The following is a 9,876-nucleotide window of genomic DNA, read 5'->3' on the forward strand; positions in this document are numbered from 1 at the left end:
TTTAAGTAACTCAGTATGCTTAAGTAGATGCAAAAAACAGATGCATGATTCTTTTCCACATATGAATCAATCCTTTTTAATGTACCTTTGAAACTAATACTAATTTCCAGCATAGTTGAATAACAGGGGTTGGAAACTCTACTTTAAGGAGAGAGTACATGTTTTATATTTCCCCCTGGTTCAACACAGCAGAATCAAATAAATGATTGATCAACACACCTCTACAGAATGCAATATCTCACTGAGGAAGTAATTCAGCAGTCCAAGAACAGGACAGAGGCTCCTGAGAACCGGTGTTGGCCACTTCTGTCATGAAGCCTCTAAAATACACCTGGAGCCTCATACACTGCCTCTATAAAGTGCACAGGACTCTATTGTCCACATAAATCCAGCAACATATTATTTATCAAATTTATTTTAGGTGTACTGCCTACAAAACAGATTGCTAAAAGGATTTTTCTGGTAAGAAAGACTCTTTCTCGGTATCGTTGCGCATGCTGTTTCTAGAAAGTCATATGACCGATACAGGAGTTGTTTCTAACTGACTGACTCACTAAGCTGTGTCTGTCAACATGATGCATCTGCATGTCTCATCTTTTGCGGTTTATCATTAAAATTATCAAGAATTTTGGAGCAGCCTAAAAGGAAAAGGAACTGAAACCTAAAGATAAGAGAAAAGAGAAAAAATAAGTACGTATAATTAAAACTAGACCAAGGAATACAAAATACCAACATTATGAAGAAAAGACATAACCAGGAAGAGAAAAACTAAGAATGCAAAAATGATATGAATCTGGAAAACACAAAAGAAATCAAAGCAAGCTTGAGAACGCCAAAAAATAAAAACTTAAACAGAAACAAAAGGTCCAAAATATTAAGATCATAACAACATGTTATTAGTACTTTGTAAATTTCCTTTTTAAATGTTCTAACTTCCATCAAACATTTTTAGGAATACTTAAACTAGTAAATTGGAATTTGAGCCCCTTCCTCAAACATTTTTTTTTTAGCTCTGTCCACAAATATTTTTTTTAAACTGAAGTTCAGATTTTTACTTGTATTCGGGAAACGATACAAACAAAACTGACAAGGCATTATCATGCTCTTTATACTTGCAAATCTTTTAAACAGTGGAAGATACCCCATTAATTAGTTTGGAAAGTATGAACCAAGCTTTTGAAGATCAACTATTCTCTTCCGAATATTTTGGCTGATTTTATTTGAGTTTCTTATCTTACACGTGAACTAAGTGTGTTTGGATGGTTACCTTCACAGGTATACATCCTATTTAACTCAAAGGTTTTGAATGGCTTTGTGATAAAATAGAAACATTTTATTTTTTAAAACATGGAATAAATCGCGACTGAGGAGATGTCATGGAAAAGAAACAATACAGTTTTTTTTTTTGCTTTAGGACACAGTTTCTTAGTCTCCAAAGTGACTTACTTTTTTCTGATTCAATTTAGATTAAAAACATTCTGTCTAACAAAAAATAAAAGACATGTTCAAAAGAAGCTTTCTATTTTAAAAGGGCTTATAAATCTATAAAGTATGACCTCAAAATGATGCTGTTGTTGTTATTCTGAAGATGGATTCCGACAGCAACATGAAGGAGGAAATGCTCCAAATAAGCACTGTGAGAGACAGCTGTACTCCTTGATGTCTGGGAGGCAAATACCTCAGAGAGGAGCTAAAGTCCTTCTTGGTTTATTAGATTTGAGGGTAGATGTGTGTCTCTGGCTCGGAGTACAGCTGCCATGTGGCATTACAATCCAGTTCAGGAAGACAACGATAGACACTAGTTCTTCTCTATCAAAAGGCAAACTAAATAGAAAACACAACGATAGAGTCATTATCAACTGATGGACATAATATGCTGGAGGAAATAAATAAACAAAAAAAACTGAGACAAGATCATGTTTTTCTTTTTATACATTCTGTCTCTGGTACTAAATAGAAACATGTGGCTCTGTGCCAGCTCTCCGTTTATTTTCTATTCGACTTTCTGGATGTTGTTTTTATTCATTTCATTTTAACGCATTTTCCAAATGTCAACTCCGTTTATTGATTAGAAGCTAAAGGGCCTGAAGAAAAGGTCTTTCCAAACCATCCCCTGATGGCATATGCTGAAAATTACTAACAGGATCCATACTTTGCAACAGCGTGTGGGGCAAGTGTTCAAAGTTAAAAGCTAACACAGTATGATTAATTACTTGCAACATCCCTTCTGGCAGCCTGCGGGACTCTCTCTTAAGACTCAGAAATCAACCACATTCTGAAACCACTCAGCTCAAGTGGGTTATTTGCATATGTTCGAGTTTAGTGGAGAAGTTTTTTTAATTGTTTCATGTTATTTTCACCTTCTGACTCATTTTGAAGAATGAGACATGGTCAATCTTCTGCTCTGCATCCAGATTACGGATGAGCACTCTCAGCTGTCAAGTCTCTGGGTAAGAGACAGATGAGCGCAGCTGACCAAACTTCTGGAGGAAGTCCGGCTGGGCTTGGACTAAAGCTTCTTCGTCTATGTAGACTGGTGGCCTCTTTGCTGTGACAAAGTACTGCACCTTCCTGAGGCTCCAGCCGAGGATGTACATGAGAAAACCGCATACAGCCGCCGTGGACCTGCCGACCCCGGCGTTACAGTGGACGTACACAGTGTGGCCGTTCTCCAGGAGGCCGTGAAGGAGGAATACAGCCTGTGGAAGCATCCTAATCCGACCTTCAAAGAAAGAAAGATACACCATGATTACGCTATTCTCTCAGATCCACATTAACATAATTAGTATTGCTAGTCTTCATTGAGTAAATCACATATTCCACATTAAAGGATGTTGTAAAACAAGAGTATTCATCAGTAGTTGAAATATTTTTTTCCACATGCTGTGAAAGGGAAATATGAAACCTTTTTAAGTCTTTTATCTTTTGTGAAAAAATATAACCATACACAGTAAAACTAAAGATTTACACCCATAAATATTTGTCCAATTGTAATTGGCTGTAATGGATTGTTTGAGATTTTATCATATTTTACCTTACGAGTAATAAATACAACCTCAAATTGTGCTGTGCTGAGTCTTTAACTGCTGACATAAGGGTCCTAGGAAAAAATTTGAAAAATAAATATATGAATTTCTACGTTTTTTGTATTTTAAGATTATTTCTTGCATTCATTAAATTCTGTAATATACTGTAAATGCATTGTCTGATTACTTTTTTGTTTATAAAATGGGGGGGACACAGTGATTTTACATTGCGAGGGATTAGAGCATCACAGATAAAGGATGTGATATCCTCTCTAAGGCAGATTCTGTCCATTGCTGCTTTAGGCCTCAGCTCATGTCTATGAAGAAAACAAGGGAGATTAGAGTAGATTTTAGAACAATCAGGAAGAAGTTGAATGCTATTAATATGAACGCAGAAGTAGAGGAGGTAGTGGAGGAGTATAAACGCCTTGCTCTCCACCTGGAGACTCAACTGTGTAGCTGTCTACAAGAAGGGGCAGAGTAGAGCGTACTTCCTAAGGAAGCTTAGGTCCTTCAGTTTTTGCAGTAAGACGCTGAAAATCCTCTATAAGTCTGTTGTGGAAAGTGAGATCAATTCCACCATCCTCTGCTGGGGTAACAGCATCAGATCAAATGACTTAAATGAGATCAGCAAGCTAATAAAGTCGGCTTTGTTCTAGGAACTCCTCTAGAACCTACAGACATTTTTTTCACAAATAAAATATTCTTTTTAAAATGCAGAACCTTATGGACAACAGTGAGCATCCTTTCAGAAGACTTTTAAACAACAACAGAGGCGTCTTTTGAACTGACGCAGCACAGACTGCCACAGAAGATCCTTCCTACCTACAGCTACCAATACCTATAAAGAACACATTTATTTTTCTGTTGGGATCAAAAGTGTATTATTGAAGTGAGCTGAAATGAAATACAGTTTACACATTTGGCCAAATGGTCAGAGATGAAGTCTTAAGCAGGGTAATAAATATCATCTTTACTTCCCAATTTAATAAAATTGAAGTTTTAAAAACATTCTTGTGCCTTAACACTTTAGATGCCATAACACCAACATTTATGACATCAAAAGCTGATCGTATGCATGAACAGTTATGGGAGGATGGAGGATGAACTGCACTAAAAATGGATGGAGTACAAACTAAGTTGTGAAACACAATTTAGATAAACAGTAAGTATTGGTGTCTTTTTAGACAAAAAGAGTGAACAATTTAAAAAAATGTTTTCCTCTTATTGGATCTTAATGGAAAAAAAAAATCATACTAAATTCTGCACACATTAAGCTCTTATAAAATCTTAAACTCTTATTTTGGTGAAATAAAACAGATGCCTCCAAATGGTGAACCACTGTAGTTCCATATCAAGTAAGAATTGGATACAACTATTCTCATAAAGGACAGTTTAGAATCTTCTTACATGTAGTGGGTTATTTTCAGGATTTTATGTTTATTGTTTATGACTAATGAACTATCACAGCTTGGTTTAATTAAAAATAAAGTAGATTTCAGCTAAATTATATTTTGTTTTTAAATTAATTCCCCTTTTTAATCATGTCTAACTCCATAATTTATACAGTATTTAAATGTAAAAAAAAAAAGACCTATCCTTGCCTTCTGTGCTCATGTCGGGTGTTGGTAGCCACACATACACAATGCCATAGTCCTTGTACAAATGCATTAAGGTCTCAGGTGTCATGGCTTCCATCAGGTTACGTCGGCATCCACCGGAGTTGTTTACTACATCCCACTCCGTCTGGAAGTTCATCACGGCAGTGATGCCCAATTCGTGCTTCATCTTTATGGTCACATGTTCCACCTGTCGAGGGCAGCTTCCTAGCCAGACACGTGGCAGAACTCTAGGATCAGCAGGCAGGGACAGATTTATAATTATTGTCAGTTCTTAAAGAATGCGTTATGTGTAAAATAAATAAATATAGGTTTCTAGGTAAGTTGTAGTCTAGTATGTAATATCCTGTGAGCAAATCTGACTTTTACTTTTAAAGTTTGCCAATTAGGGGAAAGCTAACTTTCCCATTTCAAATCGCTATCAAAAGGCTTCTCCTTTATGTTTCTTCTCTCATTGTTCTCCATTCTCAATCACAGCTCTAATGTTCCTGCTATTTTTTTTCCTGGACCCTATGGCTTGAGGCAGATTCCTTAGAGCATTAGTGCGCATAAAGCCAACAGAAAGAGGAGGTGAGACGTGAAAGACAGGACGGACACTGTTAATATATGAATTCCCACTGCAGTGCTGTAGTTCTTATCAGCTGTTTTTTTTTTTTAACTGCTTTTTTTGTCCCTCTTGAAAACAAAAAAAAAAGAGAGACACAAAAAAGCAGTTTAAAAATATATTTTTTTTACTGACAAATGAAAATAAATAATAGTCCATAAAATTATTAGATTCCTCCATTTTTAATTATGAGCATGACTGGTTAGTTATAAAATGAGAAAGTGTCTTTGAGTGTATTGATGACTTACCATGCAGAGTGTGTGTACGATATAAAGACCTTTATGAATGCACAATTGGAGAAGCTTAATTAGAAAGCTATTAATAGGCAAGTTACAAATTCACCATGCTTCCTCCTGAACACCAGACCTTGACATAAGCCTTGTTAGGTCTTTTAGGGACAAATTAAAACCTGATGGCATGAGAAAGGCCAGCTCATTCTTATGCAAGTAAAGCAATAAAAACTTCAGGGATCTGTGGCCCATTTCTGTTGTGCCTTCTGCAGCGTGGTGCTGACTTTATCCCTCACAAAAAACTTTATATGCGTGGGCTTTGATTCACAAAAGTCTAAGATGTAGATCTTACTCAAATATAATAATAAAACATACTGAGAAGTTCTTTCTATAGCTTCTGACAGAGCTAACGCCAGCTCAACTTGTTCAGAACATGACATTTACTGTCTCTTGCTCCTGCTGATGCCTTAGCAGTTAACCGAAGTTCATGACGTCTTAAAGTTGTATGTTTGGCAGGAGATCAAAGCAGAGAACAGCAGAAAGAGAAGGAAGCAGAACAAGGCAAAGAACTGCTCTTTAAACTTACCACAGATGAAGGACAGTATTAAAGACAGCCACTGTTTGCTAACTAGTGAGTATATATGGATTCAACTGGTGCAAAAATGCTTTTATTATATAGCAAAGTGGATGTTTTCACTAACAAAAATGTTTGTTCTGCAAAAAGAGGTTAAAATAGATGGAGAGTTGCAGTTTGACTGTTAACATCATGCATACCACTGTCAAGTTATTCAAATACATACCTCATCTTTATGGCTTAATATAAAATAAATAATAAATACTTAATTTTCCCCCTTTTCTCCTTCTGTAGAAAGGAAATAATTAATAATATCTGCCTATTTTTTGCTTAAATATTTTTCATATGGGAGATTAGAGAAGTCATTTACACCAGCTGTGTTTAAAGGGCGTTGTAAAAGCATTCAAAGTCCTTGAGCCTTTTTACGTTTTGTCCTATTAAAATCCCTGATATCATGTTTTTTATTATTGAAACTTAAGGCACCAATTCAATTCACTTAAGTTTATTTATATAGCGCCAATTCACAAAACATGTCATCTCAAGGCTTTAAGGAAACAGTTCAACCCGATCATATAGTCAGATTGGTTAATAGTTTTCTAAGGAAAACCATCAACTCATGCATCGACTCATTGACTCTTTAGCAATCCCTCATACCGATCATGCATGTAACGACACGGGAGAGGAAAAACTCCCTTTTAACAAAGCAGAACTAGGCTGAGTGGGAGTGACCAACTGCCGAGGCCGACTGGGGTTCACGGAGACAGAAGCAGACATACCGAGAGAAGCAGAGATACAAAAGATAACTGTTAACTAAATAAAAACTAAACTGTAAAACTGAGGAGGTGGGGTGGGGGTGGGGAGGGGGGGTAATGTAGCGAGCACTCATATTTCCCCTACCTAGAGACGTTAAACGTGACCAATACTTCAGCAAAATAGCTCATATCCGATAAAATCATCCATTAACATGATTTTCTTTTTTGTCTTCCCAGAATTTATCCATTTCTAGCAAGATCAAAGATTTTAGCCCTAAATCCATTTGGGGTCTAGCAAAATTTTTAAACAACAAAAATGGTCTAATTCTTCAAAATCACTCCTAAAAAACGTTCGGATAAACAGAACAAGGTATTTGTATTGTATCCAAGGCAGAGGTCTAAAGAATCCTTAAGCAGAGCCTAACTGTAGTGTACAGTATATTAAAGCTGAGCGTATCTTTTCTGTAGCTATCATCAAGATTAAAGAGTTGTGTCAAGAAACATGATTAAGAATATAATGAAGGCAGAAATCCAACCTGCTGACAAAATACAGAATATATTTATTCAAAACCCATTTTTAAGGAAAGACTGCTTATCTGCAGAAATGTGGCTAAGTGAAGAGATCAGCCTGATGTCTGATTCAAGAAATAGTCACTATTGAGGGTTATCTAGAGACCAAATGTTTAAGGCTCTCACAGCAATAGTATCTAAATATCAGGGTAGCTCTAAGTAAAGCATTTTCTGCCTCTCCTCACATCCTTCTCCGAAGCTTCCTTTTTTTATACTGTAAAAAGAAAATAAAGTTACTCAAGCCCCTGAAGACCTAATTTATTTTTTTCTTCTTGAAAAGAAAAGCTATGTTGTGTTTATTCTGGCCTTTTGAGAGCTGGATCATGCATATAATGCACAAATGACAAACCTTCAAGACAGACCGGTATTTCATAGAATTGTTAATACACCAAAATACAACATCTATTATTTTCTGAAGTTTGCTTGTAGATGTAAAAGTCTTAGACTGTGTACAAAACTTAATAAAAAAGGATCTTATAGCTAAATGTAAAAAATTATTTACCATAGATGACAAATAAAAAGAACTTTTAATAAAAAAAAAAAAAAGTATATCTACATATACTGTTACCTGGAGAAATGTATGGCCTTCTGACCTGCAACTTTAAAGTAGAAATTAGTGGTGTGTCTCATCTCATCGGTGCGTCCTGTTTCCTCTATCCAGTGATCAATTGGATGGCAGTACACTCCATCCACTACATTTCTCTCATCGTACGAGCAAAGCCTGTCATGACTCGGACCGCTACCTGTGGACAAAAAAGAACACATATTGACAGCCTGAGAATGAAAAATATAAATTATCTGTTAGTTTCCCCTAATTACTCAGAAAGTATCAATATACAGCATCCTACATGAGATGAAGTATTAATGGGTCAATATTCAATATTCTGTATTGATATCTGTGCTTATGAATTCAAACAGGTGATACAGTGGTCCTGAATGCTTACTTTTCAATCAAATATGGAATCATGGGACGGTGGTATTAGATTGAATAAATATCATTTAAAAAAAGTAGAATTTTTCAGTATTTGACCCAACAGTCATAAGATTTTTTTTTAAAAAGGCCCTACCCTGATCTCTGGCTCTTATAAGATTTTTATTTTTTCTAAACAGAAAAACATTTTAAAAACCGGATTTTTAAACATTTAAACATTTTTTTTATGCAATGGTTCAAATATAAACATCAGATGAGTTTAATTCTATAATCTAATATGGCTTTAGCTTTAGTTTTGCTGTTCAGTGTTTTGCTGTTCAATGACAGCAGTTAATCGAAGATTTAAATGAATATTAACCATTTTGTTTATTTCAAAGATGTTTAAAAAAAGCCCCTGGAACAAATCAATGAAATTAACCTCTTTATATAACACTATTAATCTTCCTAGTAGATTTCAGAAACGTCATTTTATTCTTAATAAGTTAATTTGCTATTTCATAATGAGAAACTGTTATATAAACGTTCTTCAAATACTTAAGTAATTTGGCGCCATCGTGTGGACGAAAAGGTGTATTGCAGCACGTGCGAATGCAATAACGGAATATTTATTTTGTCTCAATTTTAGGCTAACCTACATTTGTATTCGTTCGTTTCAGTGTCATGTCTGTTTGTATCGATATGACCCATTGCGTACCTTCCCAGATAAAACTATGCTTGATCCTTTTGATGAACTTGAACCAAAAAGTGTCTTTGAACGGCTCGGCCAGCTCCACCTCACAGGTCCACAGACACGGCTGATCTGGTGACGGCAGCTTGTGGGAGGCTTTCATACGAACCGCTCTATTCGGCTCCCAGTGGCCCATTTCCTCTCGCGAACCCAGAACTAAAACCTCAACGTCCGAGGACTCCGGAGTCAGAATGACACCGAATCTAAATAACATTTTCTCAGCCATAACTAAACGTTTCTAAATCAGGTCACCAGTGTTAGAGCGTTTAGTTATGAGGTTGGTCATGTAAATCAATCCAGTTGTAGACTGTGATCTTAAAATAGCAACGCTGTGAAGCTCTGAGAAAAACAGTTGTCTAGTACTAGGGAAAATGTTGTCATTTCTAAAAAAAAAAAAACGTTGTCAGTCCGTAGAAAAATCGTTGTAAATTCTCTGGAATTAGGAAAAAAAAAATATAAGAGCTCGTTTTTTAGATTAGGCTAGTGAAATTGTACCAACTGGTCAAAAACAAAATTACATTGTCGCCTAAAAAACACGTTCAATGTTTATTTGGGGTCTTATAGAGCGAATATATATAACTATAATTTTAGCCACCGTTGCCCACCATTTCTGCCCGAGCTGAACAGTCCATAGATATCCATAATATTATAATATTATTATTATGGATATCTATGGAACAGTCCGCTTAGACCCGCAATGACTTATAGGAAATGGAGTATTATGCAGGATACTCCGGATCTCGCGATGCTGCCTGCTGGCACATTTGCTCCACTGCTTAGAATCCTAGATGATCCTACATTTCCCACAAAACCACTGTTGTTTAGTGTACGTGTGATGATGTT

The 9,876-nt window shown here is 35.9% G+C and overlaps 1 protein-coding gene across 1 annotated transcript; it reads right to left on the reverse strand.

Moving 5' to 3' along the window:
- Window positions 1-743: 743 nt before the first annotated feature.
- epm2a (epilepsy, progressive myoclonus type 2A, Lafora disease (laforin)) lies at window positions 744-9,625 on the reverse strand. Its single transcript, XM_015376770.1, has 4 exons — window positions 9,001-9,625; window positions 7,944-8,118; window positions 4,631-4,875; window positions 744-2,722 (listed from the first exon to the last, which is right to left on the reverse strand). The coding sequence occupies exons 1-4, from the start codon at window positions 9,257-9,259 to the stop codon at window positions 2,439-2,441; spliced, it is 963 nt and encodes a 320-aa protein (XP_015232256.1). The 5' UTR covers window positions 9,260-9,625; the 3' UTR covers window positions 744-2,438.
- Between the last annotated feature and the right edge of the window lie 251 nt (window positions 9,626-9,876).

This window comes from Cyprinodon variegatus, unplaced genomic scaffold (assembly GCF_000732505.1).
Source record: "Cyprinodon variegatus isolate N-32 unplaced genomic scaffold, C_variegatus-1.0 Scaffold141, whole genome shotgun sequence".
In the NCBI taxonomy this organism is placed as follows: Eukaryota; Metazoa; Chordata; class Actinopteri; order Cyprinodontiformes; family Cyprinodontidae; genus Cyprinodon; species Cyprinodon variegatus.